The sequence below is a fragment of the Mus pahari genome, chromosome 23 (assembly GCF_900095145.1).
Source record: "Mus pahari chromosome 23, PAHARI_EIJ_v1.1, whole genome shotgun sequence".
Lineage (NCBI taxonomy): Eukaryota > Metazoa > Chordata > Mammalia > Rodentia > Muridae > Mus > Mus pahari.
This window is the reverse complement of record NC_034612.1, coordinates 4,591,288-4,612,759: the sequence shown is the minus strand read 5'-3', so window position 1 is coordinate 4,612,759 and position 21,472 is coordinate 4,591,288. Positions and strand designations below refer to the sequence as shown.

General features: G+C 53.9%; 2 protein-coding genes across 13 annotated transcripts in view; one reads left to right on the top strand and one right to left on the bottom strand.

Moving 5' to 3' along the window:
• The window catches only part of Git2 (GIT ArfGAP 2), a 45,101-nt gene extending 36,823 nt beyond the window's left edge, over positions 1 to 8,278 (top strand). For all 12 annotated transcript variants that reach the window (XM_021222474.2, XM_029533539.1, XM_021222476.2 and 9 more), the window contains 4 exons: positions 1,852 to 1,934; positions 2,432 to 2,620; positions 4,459 to 4,522; positions 5,341 to 8,278. In XM_021222474.2, the coding sequence (XP_021078133.1) occupies positions 1,852 to 1,934; positions 2,432 to 2,620; positions 4,459 to 4,522; positions 5,341 to 5,553 (549 nt within the window). In that variant the 3' untranslated portion in view covers positions 5,554 to 8,278. The remainder of the gene's footprint in view (positions 1 to 1,851; positions 1,935 to 2,431; positions 2,621 to 4,458; positions 4,523 to 5,340) is intronic.
• Positions 8,279 to 12,917: 4,639 nt separating this feature from the next.
• Tchp (trichoplein keratin filament binding) overlaps positions 12,918 to 21,472 on the bottom strand; it is a 14,201-nt gene continuing 5,646 nt past the window's right edge. The window contains exons 6-13 of the mRNA XM_021186999.1: positions 20,276 to 20,449; positions 19,359 to 19,471; positions 19,137 to 19,203; positions 17,565 to 17,737; positions 16,711 to 16,792; positions 15,391 to 15,576; positions 14,889 to 15,032; positions 12,918 to 14,146 (exon numbers count right to left, since the gene is read on the bottom strand). Coding sequence (XP_021042658.1) covers positions 14,114 to 14,146; positions 14,889 to 15,032; positions 15,391 to 15,576; positions 16,711 to 16,792; positions 17,565 to 17,737; positions 19,137 to 19,203; positions 19,359 to 19,471; positions 20,276 to 20,449 — 972 coding nt within the window. The 3' untranslated portion in view covers positions 12,918 to 14,113. The remainder of the gene's footprint in view (positions 14,147 to 14,888; positions 15,033 to 15,390; positions 15,577 to 16,710; positions 16,793 to 17,564; positions 17,738 to 19,136; positions 19,204 to 19,358; positions 19,472 to 20,275; positions 20,450 to 21,472) is intronic.

Sequence of the window (21,472 nt, the reverse complement as noted above, 5' to 3'; positions counted from 1 at the left end):
GGGGGGGGGGGGCTTACTCGGTCAGTGACTGTGCGCGGCACTCGAGGGGCGTTTCCTGAACGCTGTTAGTGGAGCTGTGTCACTCTTCTGAGATCCTCACACAGACCCTGGCACTTCTGATCACTCTGGGTAATGTATTCAATCTCCAACTGTCCCCGGGACGTCAGGGGAACCAGCAGCATCCCTTAGAGAGATACAGGATTCCAGGAGGCAACAGATTGCAAATTTAAGACAAACCTGGCCTACATTAGCAACACTGTCTCAAAACCCAAAATGTAAGCTATGGAGGGCGTTATCACTGTCTTCTAGATTTCTCTCCCCACTCGAGCAGTTTCAATGAACAGTCCAACATAATTACAATTCAGTTTGTGTGTGTGCATGTATGTTTGAAATATTTTTTCTTTTAAAGTAAACATTAGTCAGACATTCCTTTACAGGTAGGAAAGGTCTCAGGGGGGCGGAGTTCTGAGCTCAGGACCACCACACCCTGTCTCTGCCCCTGCACAAATGCAGTGTCCCCTCTCTCTAGTGTCAGTTACCCGCTGACTTAGCCACGGAGCAGGAAGTTACAAACTTTGCTTGATAACCTCATAAAGCCCCTAGCCAGCACTTACCACTGCTGGGTGAAGTGCAGTGGGTGGAAAGGGTCATGGTGGATCTTAGGAAGCCAGCCTCAGTGCTCAATGTTGTCCACGGAGTGGGAAAGAGGAAGACCAGGGGGCACTGTGAGGGCCTCAGCAGGGGGGTGGGGGAGCAGGCAAAGCATAGCAGGTCTCAAGATGGCACACCTCAGCCGGCTGAACCCCAGGTCTCGTGCAGACTGCCCCACCGACTTCCTCTAGCGGCCATTTTCTGGATAAGGCTACACGCCTCACGTGACTTAGCACAAAGCCTTTACAGTCGCAACCCTCGCCACCTTTCCTGGCATCAGTTAAGCCACCTAGCCATGTACCTTAATAAACATGGCTTAAGTGCAGGCTACACAGCTGGAAATAGCTAAGCAGTAATCAGTTTAGATTTCTCATTGGCTTATGCTGCCGTCCAGGTGAGGGGTTGTCACACCGTGAGATGAGCACACACGCTCCAGACCAGGCTCCTCCAGAGGATGCCACCCGCGCCACACCCCCTCACACTGACAGGTCCCACCTCTAGTGCTGCTGCCAGTCCCAATACAGCCCATTGTAACCTCCACAGTTAGACCTAATCTCTGTATTTTCAGAGGTAAATATACGGGGAAACGAGTAGTTTGTAACTAAGGCTCTTCCAGGGCTGATGCGTTTGCCTCACAGGGCAGCAGCACGGGGGCTCACAGGCAGCAGCACGGGGGCTGGCTTCCCTGAGAGCTCATGAAAACCCTCCCTCGGGTCAGGTTTTAGCAGTAGCAGCCGAGCAGGCTTCCCAAGCATATGATGGCATGGAGGGCCCTGCAGAGGGTCCTCCTGCTCCTGTCCTCTCCTCCCACAGTCTGTGCCTGAAGGTGGGCAGCTAGCTCATCCTGGTCCTGTTCTCATCTGCTGTGAAAGCAGGCAGTTAGAGCCTGCTAAGTCCAGCTCTGAAGTGTGTGTTCAGATAAGTATGTTTGTTACTGACTGCACGACACGGGAGTACATGTGTGTGCGTGCATGGCTGTCAGACCGTGGGCTGCACCGGGGTCTCTTTAGGACTCGTTAGTGAGTTAAGACGACATGGTGCAGAAGTCAAAAGGCATTTTTTGGACCTACTACTCACTCCTCTTTACTAGATTTCCAGTAAAGGGCTGGTTCCTGTCCCAAATGAGCTCTGGGTATGAAGATAACAGACCCTGTCGGGCGGAGGGATGCTCAACACTCACGGGGCCCCTTCTCCTTTTAGGCCTCCAGGCTGGAGAAGCAGAACAGCACCCCGGAGAGCGATTATGACAACACTGCCTGTGACCCTGAGCCGGACGACACTGGGTATGTGTGTGTGCGGCAGAGGGAGTGGGAAGTGGGCTGCTGGTGCACACACGGCAGGCCTCAGCACCCCTGGCCCTGTGTCTGTGGTCATAAACTCTGTCTTCTGTGCTCATACGGCCACCTCCGGGCTGTTTGCCCTTGTGCTGACATGCAGGACCCGCTGTGCCACACAGACGTGAGCCACGGTCCACCTTGGTCTCCCAAGGCACCGCCTGCAGGGATGGCTGTGTGTAGCTGTGCCCCTCCACCAGCTCTCCCCTCCGCTTCCTTCACCCTGTCCACAGCAGCCCTAACCCCCCCACCCAGGACAAGGGGAAAGCGCTTAGTGTGGCTGTAGGTGCCGGTTGATAAGCAGAGCCCATGAGCTTCCTGCTGAACAGGAGGAGAAAGCAGACCACAGACAGCCTGCTTGAGAGCCAGAGGTGCAAGTCACAGACTCAGGAACTGCCAATGCGTGCTTGTCATGCCGTCGACATGCAGCTCTTACCTGTCCGCAGGTCAACCCGGAAGGGACGGCAGCGGAGCATGCTCTGGCAAGGTGATGGCTCCGTGACAGACACAGCAGAGCCCCACTCGGTCCCCAGCCCTGCCCTCCCTAGCACAGAAGACGTCATCCGGAAGACCGAGCAGATCACCAAAAACATCCAGGAGCTCCTTCGAGCAGCCCAGGAGAACAAGCATGACAGGTATGGGCTGCCGCTGAGCTCTGGGAGGGGGTACCCATGCCTGCCAGCGGGGGCCCCAACTGCAGTGCTCACCGTTGGGTGCCCGGAAACCCAAGCACCATATTAGTGTGGTCCTTTACTGATTTCATCATGTTACAAAGTAATCTTCAAGTAACTATATCTAGAAACAAAACTGCAGGGGGGGGGGCAGGGAGAAGCCATGTCACAACTAGCAAGCAGGTCAGTCTTCTAGCCACTGCTGCTCCCAAGATTCCCTGGGCCAAAGTCTGCAGAGCTGTCCTGAGTAGAGCTACCCCAGAGCTGTCTGCACCCCTGTGCACATAGAGTGAGCATGGTAACATGGCATAAGGCGACTGTACCTTCCTGTACAGAGCAGAGTGCCCACCGCCTCCACCATGCATGCACAGCACAGCCTGAGCTCAGGAACGAAGTCTTAAACAAGAGCCACGCCTCGAGGGCTCCCGTCTGACCGGGGCTCCGTGCTTGACTCCTTACACAGTTAGAAACAGCCCAGCCGCACTTCACTGGATCACTCTCTGGTGCTGTCAGAAATATAAATGGGTGCCCTGCGGCCATTTCTGCCTTCAAAGATTGTAATATGACGTTTGCTTTGAATTGGGAAGACTATGTAGAGACCCTGTCAGCACCTTTTATGATCTTTGCTTTGAAGACCAGGGGAAAGCGATGATGTCAGAATCATCGGCTTATGCTCCTGAAGCTAGAGCCGGCCAGCCTAGAGAACTTGCTGTCTATTAATGGTGTGACTTCTGTACCTCCCCCGGGACGTGTGCTGAGCTGGGGCATCCTCACCCTCTGCCTCGTTGTCACACAGTCTGTCTGTCACTCATGAATGCCGAGGTGGGTTCCAGCTAACCGAGCCCAGAAAGTTCCCTCACTGCCCTTCATCGCTTCTGCAGCCTCTCACCAACACACACACACACACACACACACACACACACACACACTGCCCCTCATCGCTTCTGCAGCCTCTCACCAACACACATACATGCACACGCACACACACATGCACGCACACGCACACACACATGCACGCCAGAGTAATATAAAATTATAGAGATGGCTTTTAATGGATTTTATCAGAAGTCAATTCTCTAATCTTAAAACCAGGGAAAGAGTGTTGCTTGAGGCTTTGGGTCTGTGACGGTTAGAAACAGCTTTGCCAGGCGAACCTGCCTCAGCCTTGACTGCGTTTTCTTGCACAAAGTGCCCCCAGAAGGGCTTTGCTCTCCCTGTGCCCATGTCCCTCCTAGGCAGTGGGCAGTCCTGCACACGGAGCCATGGCTCGGTGGCAGCGTTGCCTTAGGAATTGGCCCTCGGGCCTGTCGGTTTGTGTGCTAGAGCACACAGTCAGTCCTCAGGTTGCAGACCTGCACAGTAGGCTGCAGTGAGTCAGCCATCTGCTGCTGTCAGCGCTGAAGGTGAGAGTCCTCGCAAAGCCCTCTCAGCACACGCAGCCGCCATGCCCGCGGAGAGAGGCAGAGGTGAGAGGTCGCCTCCTTGCTGCTGAGATCGTCTGATGGAACTCAGTGGCCAGCGGCGGGATGGTGGAAGGCAGACACCAGGCGTAAATAAGCCGTGGCTCTCTCACCTCTGTTGCCGCAGTCACAGACTGCAGATTTCAGGCCTGGGACTGTTCGTCTCAGGGTGAATGTGTGTTTGTGACAGGATGGGGAGCCTGCCGTCCAGCATGCACACAGGGCAGGCACAGCCTCCGCCCCTTCATTAACCAAGAAGAGGCGGAGCCTGTCCAGCCTCTGAGGGACTCTACCTGTGAAGTGTTCGAGCTGCGTTTTCACAGCCTCTCCCATATCTTACAGCTATATTCCCTGCTCAGAGAGGATACACGTTGCTGTAACGGAGATGGCAGCCCTGTTCCCCAAAGTAAGTCTCTTCCTGTTTATCTTCAAATGAGCTGCTCGGCGCTGCTTCCTGACCCTGTGTCATCTAGGGAGGAGCCCAGAGCCCATGCACCGGGCAAGCACCGCAGAGCTTCAGCCCGTAGCCTTCCTCTCACGTCCTTGTACCACGTTGTTTCCAAGTATGCCATCTCACAGGGCTTTGAGATGTTTTCACTGTGCATGAACATCGGTTTAATAAGGCATCGATATTTAAGTCAGGCGCTGCAAGGCAAAGCAATGGAGTTTAGGATATATCACCTAAATGATTCTTCTCGTCGTAGGCCACAAGTTACAAAGCTGATAATGTTTAAAATGCCCAACTAGCTGGGTGGTGATGGGGCATGCCTTGGGATGCTGAGGCAAGAGGCTAACCTGATCTACAGAGCAAGTTCCAGGATAGCCAGGGTTACACAGAGAAACCCTGTCTCAAAACAAACCAATAGGGCTGGTGAGATGGCTCAGTGGGTAAGAGCACCCGACTGCTCTTCCAAAGGTCCTGAGTTCAAATCCCAGCAACCACATGGTGGCTCACAACCATCCCTAACAAGATCTGACGCCCTCTTCCGGAGTGTCTGAGGACAGCTACAGTGTACTTACATATAATAAATAAATAAATCTTTAAAGTCAGATTTGAGAAAATATTAGATTTAAAAAAAAAAAAAAAAACAAAACAATAAAATACCCAGCTGAAAGCAATCAGACTCTCTGGGGCAGCTCAGGCTGCTCTTGGGAGCAGGCTCAGTCCATGTTGCTGGCTCCCCACCCTGCTGACCCCAGCAAACCGCTGTACTTCCATTTCAGAAACCTAAGTCTGACACGGTGAGGACTTCCCTCCGCCTACTCACGTCCAGTGCCTACCGGCTCCAGTCGGAGTGCAGAAAGGCTCTCCCAGGAGACTCGAGCTTACCCACGGATGTGCAGCTGGTCACACAGCAGGTCATCCAGTGTGCCTATGACATCGCCAAGGCCGCCAAACAGCTGGTCACAATCACCACCAAAGAGAATAGCAGCTGAGCTCGGGCGCTGTCCGCCCGCCTGCAGACTACACACGAACTCTTCAGATTTTTACAAAACGTTTCATGATGATTTCAGACTTTTTTAAAAAAAAAAAACTCAGTATTATTTTTTGCATGTTTTCTAACAGATTTTTGACTGTAATTTAACCCTTGCCTTATTTGTGCCTGTTTGCAACTTAGTTCTGTCCTGTCAGATTGTCACCAAGTGCTTAGGTCATGACCCCGCGTGTTTAAAAGTGATTGTTCCGAGTTTGTTACAACTTTCCTGTGCCCTTTACAATCTCTACCCATGCCTAAAACTATAATTGATATTTTTAGTAAAACATTTTCTTAAGAGATAAGAAAGTTGGATTTTAAAAAAAACAAAAACCCAGCAGCAGCAGCCGCATCCGTTCCAGGCATCGTGCAGTCAGTTGGGACGCTTCCCTTCCGTTCTGTGGGGTCTCGGAGTTTGGGGTCGCTCCGTGTGCACGGAGAGCAGAGTCTCCCACTTCCTAGAGAGAGCGCATCTCTTGGATCATGTTAAGTGTTGTCTTATTTAATATTTCTATCTTGATTTTCTATCTATAAAGATTTTACCATTATGGAAGTCTCTATAATATCCAAAAAAGTTACGACTCCACCCTTTACATCAGCTTCCGGTTGGCCACCCGCTGTCGGGGGCCTGCTTCTTCCCCCAAACCAGACCGTTCACTCAGAACCGTGAGTCAGTCTCCAGGCCGTGCGGAGGATGCCGACACCCTCTGCACGGCTCCTCTGGAAGGATGTCTTCCCAGGTAAGACACATCCCCTCACGGGTACTTCACGGTTAGAAATCCTGTGGAGCTGCAAGAAGAGTTCCCCGTGTGCCCTAGCTAGCAGCAGCTCTCCCAAAGCTCCCCAAGGGCAGAGGTTGACACCCAGGCCACGGCAGCACTGGCGCTTGCTGTGCGGAAGGCACTTTGTCGTTCGGAGTGTTGGAGCCCGGCCATTGCAGCTCACTGCATCGCTTCTGCCCAGGTGGAGCTCAGGCCCTGACCTGAGGAAGCAGGCAATTGCTCTGTCGCCAGCCAGGTGCACAGACAGCCGAGGGCGGCTGGGGACCTCACCCAGCCTGTAAGGACAGCAGCTTCTCCCACTCATACCCCTCATGCAGCTGTAGAAAAGTAGCCTGGGGCTGCCAGTGCTTTTTCTTTTCAAGGTACCAGAAGTTTTGAGTTATTTCATGACATTTTTCTAATCAGAACTGCGGACAGTCCATCCAGACATGCCCGCCGAACAGACTGCCCATCTCGGCCTCGTCTGGGGTCTCTAAACTGCACATGAGGGAACCCATCCGCCAGTCCTGGAAGGCAGCATTTGTCTCCCACAGAACGACCAAAGTGAGGTGACCTCACTGTGCTGAGCCTGCCTCATAGTCCCACTTACAGCATGGCCAACGTGTCCTGGAGACAAGGTCAGGCTCACAGCTCAGAGGAAAGGATCAGAGCTCCAGAGGCCTGCCCACTCATCGATAGGCACATTAACTAAATGCCACTTGTCTGGGGGATGTCCAGGAGGGCCTTTTAGAAAGGGGCCAGCCGGTGTGAGCTCAGGCCTCATCTTTGACAAGCTTTTCTGCGGGTTCCAAGGACTACTGCTCTTCTGGCAGGCTCCCTGGAGCTGGTTCCAGTCCTGAGCTGGTTCCCACCACCCCCAGGGAGAGCAGGCCTCTGTTGGAAGCTACCGGGAAGAGAATCATTAGAGGCAGAGCAGTGTCATCCCGTTAAGTCACAAAGACCTGCCATGGAGAACGCTGTCCTTGAGAAATCAAGGAACATGGGGCCAGTACAGTGTTTCCAGACGCTCTCAAGAAAACCAGAGTCAGTCCCATGTCCTCCTCAGGCTGAAGGCCCTGTGTGGAGGCCTGAGGAGACCACAGGAGGGGCCCCACACAGTCCCTCCTGAGACCTGGGGTTAGAGCATACTGTTCCTGTAGGCAAATGTATTTTGTCTCCAAGCTCACCCTGGCCATTTTTGGGTTTTTTTGCATGTGGATCTCATCACCTTGCAGGAGCGAGCTCTGCATCCAATAGGGCTGCTCTCTCTGGGATTCTGCCTTCCCATCTGTGTACCCCACTTTCTAAGACGGAGAGGATGAAGACACAATTAATGGAGCATGCCCTGCCCCGAGCTCCGTTCCCAGAAGGCACCGTGGCCTCAGCACCATGGTCCCTACTTGCCAAAGATAAAAGTCCAGTGTTGTGGGGACTCTGCCCTGACCGCAGTGACCTCCATCACAGAACACAGCCTGACAGCAGCGTGTTTTCATCCTCCACGGCTTCCGTGGGCTCGCAGTGCAGTTTCCTTTCCTTCCTTCTCCTAGCTGGCTATCACCCACGCTCTTACAAAGCAAAGTGCTGCACAGAGAAAAGAAGATGCATCGCATACATGGTGTTAAAGTGCTGCACAGAGAAAAGAAGATGCATCACATGCCTGGTGTTAAAGTGCTGCATAGAGTAAAGAAGATGCATCGCATACATGGTGTTAAAGTGCTGCACAGAGAAAAGAAGATGCATCGCATACATGGTGTTAAAGTGCTGCACAGAGAAAAGAAGATGCATCGCATGCCTGGTGTTAAGCCCCCTCGCTCCTCCTCCTCTGGTGGCTTCTCAGTCAGCATTCTGAAGTTACTGTCCCCGCCTGTAAAATCCTTCTGGAATCTGTGCCCACCGGTTATGCAATAAATCCTCTCTTTAAGTGTGTGGTCGTGTGACCCTCTAGCTGGTGGATATTTCCAGGCGAGGTGGGCTGGGGTTGAGGTTTGGTCTATTGTAATGCTAAAGTGCAGACTCCCAAGACCTGGTGTCCAAGAGACAAGAGAGTTCCAGAGCCGGGCGTGGTGGCGCACGCCTTTAATCCCAGCACTTGGGAGGCAGAGGCAGGCAAGTTTCTGAGCTTGAGGCCAGCCTGCTCTACAGAGTGAGCTCCAGGACAGCCAGGGCTACACAGAGAAACCCTGTCTCGAAAAACCAAAAGAGAGAGAGAGAGAGAGTGTGTGCAGCCCAGATAAAATATAGTGATAACTTGGGGGTTGTCAATAGGAAATAGATTAATAGATCCTAACAGCATAGACGGGGTAGACAACAGCCTGACTTTCATACTGTTTAAGGCTTATGGTGAATATGAAGGTTGTTTGTGTCTTTCATCCAGGAACCTAAACAACAAAGGGTAGAAACCTCAGCCTGAGATTAAGTACTTCCTGCAACAGTTGGGGGCACGCTCCCATGTGGCTGTATCTATAAGGAGACGTGGTGTTTGACGTCTCCTGTCCCTTGGGACACTATGTCCTCTGTAGCCTGTTTGTTTTGTATTTGAGGCAGGGTCTCATGTAGCTCAGGAGCACCTTGAGCCGTCATCCCCCTGCCTCTGCTTCCTGAATGATGGAATTACAAGCATATGCCACCACGCCCAGCGCTTCGCCTGTATACCCACTGTATACCTAGTGAGCTTACCCCCGTCATTTTTAGGTCAGCCCAAGCCGGGCCCCCCCATGTGTGCCCTCATTCCCAATGGACAGTCGGGTGATAAAATTAGGCCCACAGTGGGACCACCCTTAGCCCCACCAGCAGCATGTCTTGAGAAGGGACTTGGTACTTAAGATGGAAGGGGGAGGGGACAAAGGACCATTCCTAGGCCTCTCCAAATGAAGTCTGAGCAAGATGGAGTGTTACATACATCCTGTGTGGCCCAGCTTGCCAGGAGGAAAGGCCCACAACCCTCGGGTCAGAGCCACAGCTCACACCCAGAGGGGCTTCCTGGGCCAGGTTCCCAAGACGCCTGCAGGGCTGCTGAGCCTACCCCACACTCACCCTGATGGAGCTGCCACTGCAGGTCTACACCATGCCGGAAGGCACTGCGCTGCTGCGGGCCGACTCTGTGAGGTCCACACACCACCACACAGCACTTCCTCAGCTCTCGGTCAGGCATCGTAATTCCAGCTGCTATGGGTTGTGTCAGGCGCTGCTCTGTTCTTGAGGTGGGTGACTTCTTGGGAGTACCAATGAGATACCTTAGCCAGTAATGGCGCTTGCCTCGCAGCCTGACAACCTGAGTTTGATCCCCAGAACCCACTTGGTAGAGAAAATCAACTTCTGTGAGTTACCCTCTAACCCCCCACGAGTGCACTGTGGCACGTGTACACCCACGGAATGGCTTTCTGTGTCCCATGTGGTCCTGTCCTGGTGCTTGGAGGCAGGGGCCTGACCCTGACAAGAGACACTCAGACAGGACAGGGTGAGTTTGTCCTGCTAGGGGCATGCCACAGGAGCTAGGGTTTGGCTCGGACTTGTAAATTATCACTAGCATTTGCCTTTTACCATCGATTTTTAAAAACTTACTACATTTTTTATTTCCTATCTGTCCTGAGAGTCTCTGTTGTTGCATTCAATGAAATATCATGACCAAAAAGCAAGTTGGAGGGGAAAAGATTTATTTGGCTCACATTTCCAGATCCTAATCCAGCACTGGAGGAAGTCAGGACAGGAACTCACACAGGGCAGGAACCTGGAGGCAGGAGCTGATGCAGAGGCCATGAAGGGGCGCTGCTCACTGGCTTGCTCTCTATGGCTTGCTCTCTATGGCTTGCTCAGCCTGCTTTCTTAGAGAACCCAGGACCACCAGCCCAGGGATGCTCCACCCACAATGGGGGACCCCTCCCTTATTGGTCACTAATTGGGAAAATGTCTTACAGCAGGATCTCGTGGAGGCCTTTTCTCAACCCGGGCTCCTTTTTTCTCCGCTAACTCCAGCTTGTGTCAAGTTGACACAGAACCAGCTGTCTGTACACGGAGGGGTGACATGTAGGAACCAGAGATTGAACTCAGCAATCAGGCTCAGCAGCAAGCTCCATTAGATGCTAAGCCATCTCAGCAGCCCTCTTTTTGTTTCTTAAACTTTATTTTCTTTCATTTCAAAGGCTATGGCTGTTCTTTCTCTGGGGAAGATTATAGGCAAATACCCAAAGTGGGGCAAAAAGAAAAGAGGATGGAGAAGCAGCTCAATAGATAGAGTGCTTGCCAGGCCTGTACAAAGCCCTGACTGGATGCCACCCCCAGTAAACCACACTAACCAGCCCGGCTGGCACGAGCCAGAATGAAAAATAGCATTTATCCTGTTAGAAATCACTGCAGTGCGGATTGGTTTCCTTAAAACTTGGGATTCTGGGATTGCTGCTTTGAGCAACTTCTGAACCTACCAAGGCAGGCCTGCCTCTCTAGAGCTTGGCCTGTCTCTCTTAGAGTTTGGTCTGCTGTTTGAGTGAGTGGGTGGGCGGGCACCTTAGTGAATGAGCGCTCCCAGGGCCTGCAAGGTAACTTGGCCCCAGGCTGTTTCCTGGGGCAGGATACAGGATGGTGTGTTCCGGGGTGGCTTCTGGGAGGCCACTGCGGGCCAGTGACTGTCGCTGAAGGTTTGAGTGTGTAAAGGGGCTGACTACAGCCTGAGGAAAAGATGGAGTGAAGGGAAAGTCCACGTCTCCTTCATCAATACGGGTGAGGCGGGAGAAACTTGGACTCTGGGTCGGGGTCAGGACAGATGGCGTCGACTTAGCTGAGAACACAGAGAGCAGACGGAATTCTGGGTTGTGATGGGAGTCACCTGATGATTGCCTGGCACAGGACTGAGGCTCCACGGGGAGGGCACTCCTGACATGATGACTGGGAGAAGCCAGCATCGCTGCAGGTAGGCTCTGTGGGCCTGTGTGTACAGTGATAATTCTGGAATGCTGGTTTCTTTAAAAAACACAAGAATATCCTAAGAAGGTGCTTTCATTTTGCCCCCAGGTGTGGGGTGTGGGGCCGCTTCTGTCTTCCCAGCTCACTGATCTGCCTCGCGCTCTAGCAGAGGCGGTGGTTTCGCCAGCTGCAGATCGTTTCTGCGATTGTGTGATGTTTGGGATTCCGGGAGCTTTTCAGAGGGTAGATAAATGTTAGAGGCCCTGAGAGGTGTGGTCGGTGGTCAGTGGTCTTTTAGGGAGGTTGTTGTGGTGTGTGAGTAGTTGTGCCCAAAGAAGAAACGAAAGAAATTAGATTCAGGGATCTCTCTTCTTCTTTCCTTCCTACTTAGTGGTGGGGGAGGAATAGGGGGTGAGGGATAAAGGTGGGAAAAAGAATCCACAAAGTAGCAAAGACCAGCTGTGTGTGTGTATGCGTGTGTGCACAAGCACGTGCACAGGCGTGTACTTATTTACAAGTGTTTGTACTCCTTCTACCGTATGAGTCTCAAGTACTAAAGTCATCAGGCTTTGCAACAAATGCATTCAACCCTTAAGCCATCTTGCGAAACTAATTTCTATTCACAGCCCAGAAAAGTTCAGAAATAACTCTGAGCTGGCAGCTAGAAGCAGGTAATGTGGCCAGTTAGGTCTAAGTGCTCAGTGTGGTCGTGGGAGTCACAGCTCAGGTGGCATGAACGGTGGCGGGAAGACTCTTACACACACCCTGCCTACGGTGACTAGGGAGACAGAACATTGGGCGTTTGGGGAAAGGAACACAGGAGCTGCGGGCTTGCATGCTAATCTGAAGACGAGCACCGTGGGGCGGCACACACGGAGCCTCACGACCGCCGGGACTCAGACCATCTGGGGTCATGCAAGGAGCTTTAGGAAGCCCAATTTCAATAGAGAAAGGTGGAGCCAGAGAAAGGTGAGTACAGAAACAATGGTCCTGTGTCTCAACAGTCAGCTGCGTGGACTGAAAATTAGGGCACTGTAGCTACTGCTCACAGAGCGTGTGACTGTGTCCTGGTGACCATAAAGGTCCCCTTCCTCAAATCAAGATGAGATGTCAGCCTCCACATGGCTGACCCCAGGCCAGGACATGGAGAGCATTGCAGTCCTGAAAGCGACTGCTTTAGTTCATGAACAGGAAGCTCTGAAAAACCAGGTGGCCGGAAAGCTTTCTGTCCATAAAGGAACAGGGCTGCCTTGACTTCCTGCAGCACTAGTCTGTCTCATGCCATGCTGTCTGTGCATCCGTGGCTCAGTGCAGTGTCTGCTTTCTGCCAGAGACTTCCTAAGGCCCAGCTCCCCTAGGGAGACTGAAGAGAGCAGCCTAGAGGACAGACTGTCTACACAGAGCATCCATTAGTCCACGCCCATAGCTGCATCCCGTCTCTATACAGAATGATCGTTAAGAGGGATGGACTCAGGATCTTGGACCACTTTCAGTCAAACAGGGTCCTGTGCTACATGATGACCTGCCAGTAACATCCAGCGCCCACCAGCCCCCCAGCCCCCCCAGCACCCACCATCCTCCCCCCAGCCCCCACCAGCCCCTCCCCAGCGCCCACCAGCCCCCACCAGCCTCCCACAATGGAAAGCAACAGTGACCGCCTGAGGTGACGCTGAGACAGAGCTTTACTTCACAGTTAGCGTTTGACAAGGGCTAGTGCTCACAAGTGTGTAGTGTAAACAGAGCTGGGGGCCACATCCAAAGACCTCAGCAGGAAATGAAACAGGCTGAGAACCGGGTTCCGTGACAGAAGGGAAGTGATGCAGCTCTCAGAGCCCAGACGAACTCTGGGTTCCTATAACCAGGGACAACAGCATGTAATCAGCTAGAGTGGGCAGAATCTGGAATACAGGGACAAAAGCCAACACCAGGAAGGCTACGGAAAGATACGAGCCCTAACAATCTGATGTCGCCACGAGGACGCATGGCCCCTTGCAGAGGTGGATTGGGATCTAACAGTGGGGACACACTCATCTGTGATTCAGAGTCCCATGCCGTTTCTCCAGGGCCACATGTTCCTCTGGGCACTTAATTCCCATGGGCTGCACACAGGCCTTCTGCAGACGCAGGAGGTCCCTGGGCAAGCCTTTGCCTTATCAGGCTAGCCGACCTTGAGGACTCTTCTGGGCAGCACGTGTGTGTTGGGCTCTAATGCTCTGCAGGAATCTTTTCTTCTTGGTGGTGTGGGGCTGGGCAGAGGACCACACAAGTGGAAGGTTAAGTACTCCACACTGAGAACCCCCAGCCCCCAGGGGTAGCCCTCACAACTTCCAAACAAGGGCGCCTTTGTCACCGTCTCTCCAGACGGCCAGCTCTTCCACAGTACACACGTGGGCTTTGGGGTTACACAGCTCATAACTGGCAATAACTGCACCAAGACCTATGAGCCTTCTGTAGTATAACTTCTGAACAGCAATTTGAAAACCTAAACGGCTCCCTCCTCCCTGTGGCTGGTCCTCCCTGAGCTGACAGCTACAGGTGAGACGAGAAGAACCTACGTGTTCCTGTCATGGTACTCCTGTCAGGGAACATGACTTTTTCTTAGACTAACTCTAACATCTACTTATAAAGCATCCCTGACCTCTGGCAGCACTGAAGCCGTGAGTCTGTAAGGCCCGTCGGGGCGAGGACGGCAGGGAAGGGCTCTCAGGGGACGCCACACACCCGTGGCATCCTGACATCTATGGCCCCTGATGTGCCTGACAGGCATGACTCAACCAGCCAGCAGCACCCTGAGCGCTGGCCAGCACCAACGCCGTACAACCGTCTGGAGCGGGAGCGAGTCGGCTTGATTCTCTGTGCTCAACGTCAGTCCCAGGCAATTCTGAGGTGTCCGTGAAGCTGAGGAGAGAAGGCATAGCATTCCATCAGGTCAGCAGTCTGGAACACTGGGAACCGACTCCCTTTCCTTTAGGAGCATACAAGTGGGTGTTCACGTACCGCAGAGAGCCTTGACTCTGAGCCATAAATAAGGCTCTTTATGACCTGCCCTGAGCCACTTGCGTGTGCAACCTGACACACTGATGCATGCTGTCCCCTGTGCTTGGAGCCCTCTGTCTATAGGGTTTTGAGGCTCTACAGCAAATGGAAGACCTACTCTAGCCTTAGGCCACCCAGGCCTCGGGTTCTCTGACAGGGAAGCAACGAGTGCTCTCTGCAGCACGCACCCCTCAGAATGCCAGGGGCCAGGTGGCCCTGGCTCCAGAGAGTAGGCGGTCGGCGGCTCCCTCACAACAGACATGGCAGCCTTTGCTCCTGCGTGCTCCACAGTGCCCTGCCCAGGGCTCACACATAAAGATGCTCAGAAAAAGGCGAAGAACAGAAGAAAAGGGGGAGACAGGTGTAGATCTCTTGGTCACCTGGCTTCCCTGGCAGTTGGGACCTGATCGGCAGTCAGCCTCTGGGTCTTTGTAAGGCTGAAGCCGTGGGGACTGGATCAGAACCCTTGGACCCTCTGAGGTCCAGTCAAGGAATGGCAGCCTTTGAACAGAAGCTATAACCAGTCGGGACAGACAGACACAGAGAGGAGACAAGAAGAGTTCAGGATGGTGCCATGGTGGCTCGACACCTGGCAGGTCCCCACCTTGGGTTGGTAGCCCTCCTCCGCCATGGTCTTCGCCTCCTGCTGCAGCAGAGCGTTGGAGAGCTCTTCCGTCTGCCTGGCCTCCTCCTCTTCCTCCTCCTCCTGCCGGGCTGCTTCCCATTCCAGGCCCTGGCGCTCCGCAACCTGGACACCAAGAACAGAGTCACCAGAGACAAGGCCCAGAGGGCCCGGCCCTCCTTCAAGCAAGGACACAGATGGCAAGTGCCAGCAGCCAGGACAAGAGCCTGAGGACTGGGAAAGGCCATACGGACGGACGGTGCTGTGAACCGTGTGACAGCTCTGAATACAGCATGTGTTTGGAGAACAGCACAGAAAGAAGAAAAGGGGACAATGACATTAGTCTGGTTCCACAGACTAGGAAACCAGAATGAAGCCTGCAACAGAGATTTGGATGAAAGCAAGCAATGGACCGGACTCAAGGACCTCAGCCAAGCTCTATTCTACAGTGTCCTGAGAGGCCGCCCTTGCCCTCGGGCCCCACCTGGGCTTCCAGCTCCTGCTTCCTGGCCGATTTCAGCTCTTCGCTCTCCTCCTTAGCTCGCTGAGCTAACTGCTTCCCCTCCTCGAGACTCTGGATGAGTTTCTCCCTGTGTTTTAGGGTCTCCTCCTGCGCCCGCCGGTTCTGTTCAATCTTCTCCAGGATCTGCTGCTGCCTCCCGGTCAGAACCTGGCCGGGGGGGAGACAAGGTTTGCCTTTCAGTCAAAACACCTGCCCCAAGCCTCACCCCAGCCACAGCCGCGTCCACACCAACCCAGCCTAGTCCGCCCTAACACACGGAGAGCAGGCCTGAGCTGCAGGCCCAGTGCAGGTTACTGCTCTTTCGCATCCATGCCGACTGCCCTGGTCAGTTTAGTTTGTTTTTCTAACTCTCCACACACTAGAGTCATCTGGGAAGGGGAAGCTCAGTGAGAGAGGCAGGCCTGCAGGGAATGTTCTTGGTCAGTGATTGACAGGGAAGGGCCCAGCCCTCCGTGGCTGGTACTGCCCTTTGGCATGGAGCTCTGAGTTGTATGAGGAAGCAGGCTAAGCCAGCCATGAGGAGCCGGTGAGCAGCCTTCCTCCATGGCCTCGGCTTCGGTTCCTGGCTTCCCTCAGTGCCAGACTGTCACCTGAGAGCTGTGAGCCAAAAGAAACCCTGAACGACACCAACCCACAGGACACAGCAGTGCTCGCGGGAGGACAGCAAAATGCTGGGGAGCCCTCTCCACAGGGAGGGAGGAGCTTCAGAGAAACACCTAAGACTCGGCCCACCAGGGGCGAGCCACACGGGTAGCGGGGATGCAGCCAGGCGTCCCCTCCACTGCTCCAAGAGGCAGACACCTGCTGTTGTTTGCGACTTGAACCCTGACCCAGAGCAATCTGATATTCCGGCCCCAGCCCTGGAACCAAGAAACCACCAGACATGCCCAACACCTGTCCTGTAAGGAGGGGACAATAACATGGCTACAGGCAGGCGGGGGGACACTGAAGTGAGGAAGGTGGAAAGCCACGGGGTGCGTTATACAAGAGTAAATACCACCAACCCACGGACCGATTGCCACACGCAGACGTGATCGTTCCAGACCACTCTGGCTGGCATAGCTTTCAGCGCATCGGTGACAAGGACTTGGCAGCTACGTTCCCTGCAGCCCTCACAGACGCTGCCCCACTGCTAGCAGCTGACCCTAGGGAACCCACTCGAGGGTGGAAGAGTACGCTACGCAGCAGCTGTGGGTTTTGCCACTGATGACGTGCTGGTGAGAATGCTCCCAATCAAATGCACAGTGGGGAGAGAAACACCCGCATACTTTTTGGAATTACCTCACTCATCAGTCTGTCACGCGCGACCTGCTCTCGGGCCCACTCGGCCTCTCTCTTCTCCCACATCTCCTTGGCCTCCTCCCTGGACAAACACAAAAGGGACAAGATGGATGGGAGGGCACACGCAGCCACCAATCTTCAGGCAAGAGCATCCACACCAGCTTTCCTATGATGACACTTAGGGACCCATCTCTAGTATTTAGGTCATCATTTAGCGCTGATGAGAAGGGAAGCCAGAGACAGGAGGAGGCTATGGCCTGCGCCTGAGCCTGGTCACCACACTCCCAGGATGACTAGTGGCTTACCTCATGGCAGCCAGCAACCCCCTCAGGTCTCCATGAGCCACACACCCACCACTTGGCTGAATGTCAGGACCCAATAATGGTGTCTGGACATCCGTGTCTAGTGTCTGTTATTTGGCTATTTCCATCTATGGGTTGGACTTTTAGGCACCAAAGCTGGGCACACAGACCAGCTGTCCCAGTCCCTGGGCACTAAGATCATCACTGGGGAGGTAGAGACCAGCCAAGGCACCATGGCAGCACTGTCTTCAGGAGCGCGTTCGGATCCAGACCCAGGATCTTGTTACGGAGCTAAGCAGCATTAAACACTTGCACCCTGCAAGCACCCTCCTCACGCTGTTTTGAGACTTGACATGAACACGTCGTTATGCTGAACCACACATAATAACTTCCACCTTGAAGAACATTAGGTCATTATCCCAAGCCACTAGCAAAGACATGTCCCCCGGGGATGGTTAAGTGAGTCACAAGGACAGATGTCTCAGAACAAAAGTGGCCTGCCAGGGACCCGAGGGCACCTCACGGAGCTTCCCGCCCAGCAGGGTCTCTCACCTCAGCAGCTGCTGCAGCTCTGCCTCCCGAGCTTTTTCCAGCTGCAGCTGCTTCTCGATGACCTGCTTCATCCAGGCCGCGTCGGCCCGGGCTTGCTCCCGCCTGGCCAGTTGCACCTGCTGCAGCTCGGCTTCCTTCTCCAGGAGGGCCTGCAGTATCCGCCCATCGGCCTCCTGGGTGAAGGGGCAGGGCCTATGGGTCGGCTGCTCCGAGCCCTGGGGCAGCAGCGAGGTGAGCCTGCCTTCCCACACAGCCCCTTCTACCCAGCCATGTAGGGCCTGACACACATCCTCAGAAGGGAAGGGGCTAGAGTGCTTCTGATGACCATGTCATCCGCTTCAGGCACAGATGTTTGCCAGTAAAAGGAGTGACCCCTCCTGCCATCTGTGCCACCACAGGCATCCACCCCTGGACATGTATGACCGCACACTTAACACTATGAGGCAGGAACCCACTTAAGAAGTTCCAGCAGAACTCGGACAGACACAGGCACAAACTGCTCACCACAACCTTACAGTAAACAGGGAAACCCAGAAATCACCGAATGTGCACTGGCAGGGGGCGACCTGTTATCCATGTCTACACCACTCAACACTACAACAAAAGCGGGGGGGGGGGGAGGATTCTGGGGTGGGGCAGAACAGTCACAGCACACCCAAGTCTGACCACAGGAGGCAGACGGTCAGGAAATATGGGTGTGCTCACCCACAGCCCACCACAGCTTGTGACAGGAACACCAAGCAGCCACTGCTACAAGGCCCACCCAGAGTGCGCTCTTCCCTATAAAAACCGTCGTGTGCAACGCAGCTGAAAGGGCCCCGGGAAAGGAGCACAGAAGGAACTGCCGCTGTGGCTGTGTGATAAACAAGACCAAGAGGATCTGCACGGGAGCAGGCATGGCTGCAGACAGGACCCAAAGCCAGGTCTTCTGCAAGAGTAGCGAGTGGCCTTAACCACTGAGCTCTCTCTCCATTCCCCAGCCTTCCTCCATCCATTTGCTTATTTTTAAATGAATGCCTACACGCCAGGTGTGGTGGCACAGGCCTTTAATCCCAGCACTTGGGAGGCAGAGGCACGTGGATTTCTGTGAGTTTGAGGCCAGGCTGGTCTACATAGCATGTTCCTAGCCAGCCAAGGGCACACTGTGAGACCCTGCCTCAGAAAACATACACACAAACAGGACTGGAGGGATGGCTCAGCAGTTAAGAGCACTGACTCTTCCAAAGGTCCTGAGTTCAATTCCCAGCAACCACATGGTGGCTCACAACCATCTGTAATGGGATCCAATGCCCTCTTCTGGTGTGTCTGAAGACAGCTATAGTGTACTCATATAACTAAAACAACAACAACAACAACAAAACCAACCAACCAAACAAAAACCCAAAGCAACACAGTCCACCATGGTCGCAGGGAGCCGCAGCTCAGGCGCAGACAGAATGGGTAGTGTTGTGAGAGTGACCCGCGCTGCAAGCTCCCCTTGCTGCACCGCCCACCAGCACTGCTCTGCCCCCATCAGGTCCTGCCTGTGCACTGGTGATGCTATTCCCAGAGGATGGGGAAAAGCTCACTCACCAGCTCCTCCTGGATCTCCTGGGTGCGCCTGTTGAGCTGCGCGTTGTACTGATGTTTCAAGAAACGCCTAAAGACAAGAATCAGGCAGCTTCAGTCTTGCATGGCCGATTAATAGTGGTACCCTACAGACCACACCCGTTTTGGTTCTCAGGAGATCCCACAGAAGCCTGAGAAGGCAAGAGACCTGCCCTCTGGGGAGAGCCCTGGGCATCCCCGACCCACCCCAGCTCTGTCTTGCGCCGGAGGGCCGCCATCTGCTTCCTTTCCTCCTCCAGCCTTTCCAGCTCCCAGCGCTGCGTCAGCAGGTTCTCTTGTTCCTTCTTCAGTTTGGTTGCCTATGGTTACAACGGTAAACCAGGTGAGATGGGGCGATCAGACGGCCCTCCTGCACATCTCCAGGTCTGGCAGGTACTACGTAAGCTCAGGCTGGCCCCGAATGTCATGGTCGCCTCATATGACTCTTGAGTTCCACTTCAACTAAGCCATTCCTACAAGGCTGGCCCAGCCCGAGAGACTTCCAGTGCTGGCCCACACTTAGCTAACTTAGCTTCAGTTCCCTTGGCCAGCACAGCAGCCATGGTGACGCCAGAGATGAGCAAGTCCTTGCTTGGGCCCTGTCTCTTCATTCAGAATGAGTGGATACCACATTCCTAGTTATTAAAACAACGGGGCCAGAGAGAGGGAACACAGGAGACCAAAGAGGAGAGTCCTCCCTCCGTCTGAACAGAAGACTCGGCTCTCTCAAGAGACCACAGTGTCCTCAAAGACAGCCCCCGGAACCAAACTCCCTCATGGCTTACACACCGAGACCCACACCTGTTACTAGTGAAATGCTGTGTGTTGGATGCTAGACCAGGTCCCACTGGGGAAACCCTGACGAGGTGTGTCATCTGAGCGGACAAGTGTGTCTTAGACCTAATGTTCCAAAGTCCGAGGCACACTGTGGAGCATCTCAGCAGAACCATGAATGGGGTGCACACGCGAGAAAGGAGGACACAGCCTGGATCCGGTTCACACAGTTCATAGACACACACACACCCCTGTGACCTTCTCAGAATGGCCTTTTAAATGCCCCCATTCTCACGTATGTACGAACAGTGGCAGAGTGGCTGGGTCGGGCCGGGAAGGCTCCCACTCACCTCCATCTCCTTCTGCTTCAGCTCCTCCATCTGCTGGCGCAGTGCCTCGGCCTGCAGGCGCCCCTCCAGCTGCCTCCTCTCCTCCTCCACTCTCATCCTCGCCTCGGCTTCCCGGCGGGCTGCTGCGTACTGGTTCTCCAACCGCTTGTTCTCCCGCTTCTCTGTGGCTTCTTGCTATAAGAGGACAACGGGTCAACATGCAGCCCTTCAGTGGGTGGCGGGGGCCCAGGGAAGCTCGGCTCAGAAGCCCCAGGGCTCAGCAAGGCCAGGTTCCTTCTCCTGCCACAAGATAACACAATGAACTTTGACGTGAAATGACATATGCATCTTGTGGATCGCACAGGTGCTGCACTGGGTAAGCCAGGGTTGAGTGGCGGTTAAGAGCTCACACTGCTCTTCCAGAGGATGAGCTGATTCCAGTCCCCATACCCAGATCAGACAGCTCACGGACTTTCTAACTCCTCCTCCAAGTGACCTGGACCTCACCTAACCTCTCAGATACCAGCACATGTAGCACACACACACACTCACACACATAAATAAAATAAAACATCAAAACCTGTGGCTGGCTTGAGAGACGCCTCCATGGTTAAGAGAGCTGACTGTGGCTGCCCTGCCAGAGGATCCAGGTTCAATTCCCGGTACCTACATGACAGCTCACAGCTGTCCATTCTCCAGTCCCAGAGGATTCAACGCCCTATTCTGGCCTCCAAAGGCACCAGGCATGCTTGAAGCACACACACATCCATGCAGGGAGAGCACCCATACACAAAAAAATAGATTTTACAAACTTTTTTTTAATTTAAAAAAGCTGGCAAGAGTCCAGGCTTGTAGCCTTAGTCCCCGGGAAGTGGAAAGTGAGGGGTCCCTACAGGTCCTTGGAAGTCTACTCGGGAGAGCTAGACTTCTGAAAGACCCTCTCTCAAACGACGACGGCTGGCTCCTGAGAAACATCACCCACATACATAGGCACACATGCGTGCATGCACACACACACACACACACACACACACACGAACATGCATATGAGCATGCACAAAGCAAACCTCAGCCCGCATGTGCAGCCGGGCAGGCACCTGCTGGTCACCTAGCCAAGAGCACAGAGACACCACAGAGTCACAGGTGCCGACAGTGTGCAAGGGTCACACATTACACACCACAGAGTCACAGGTGCCGACAGTGTGCAAGGGTCACACA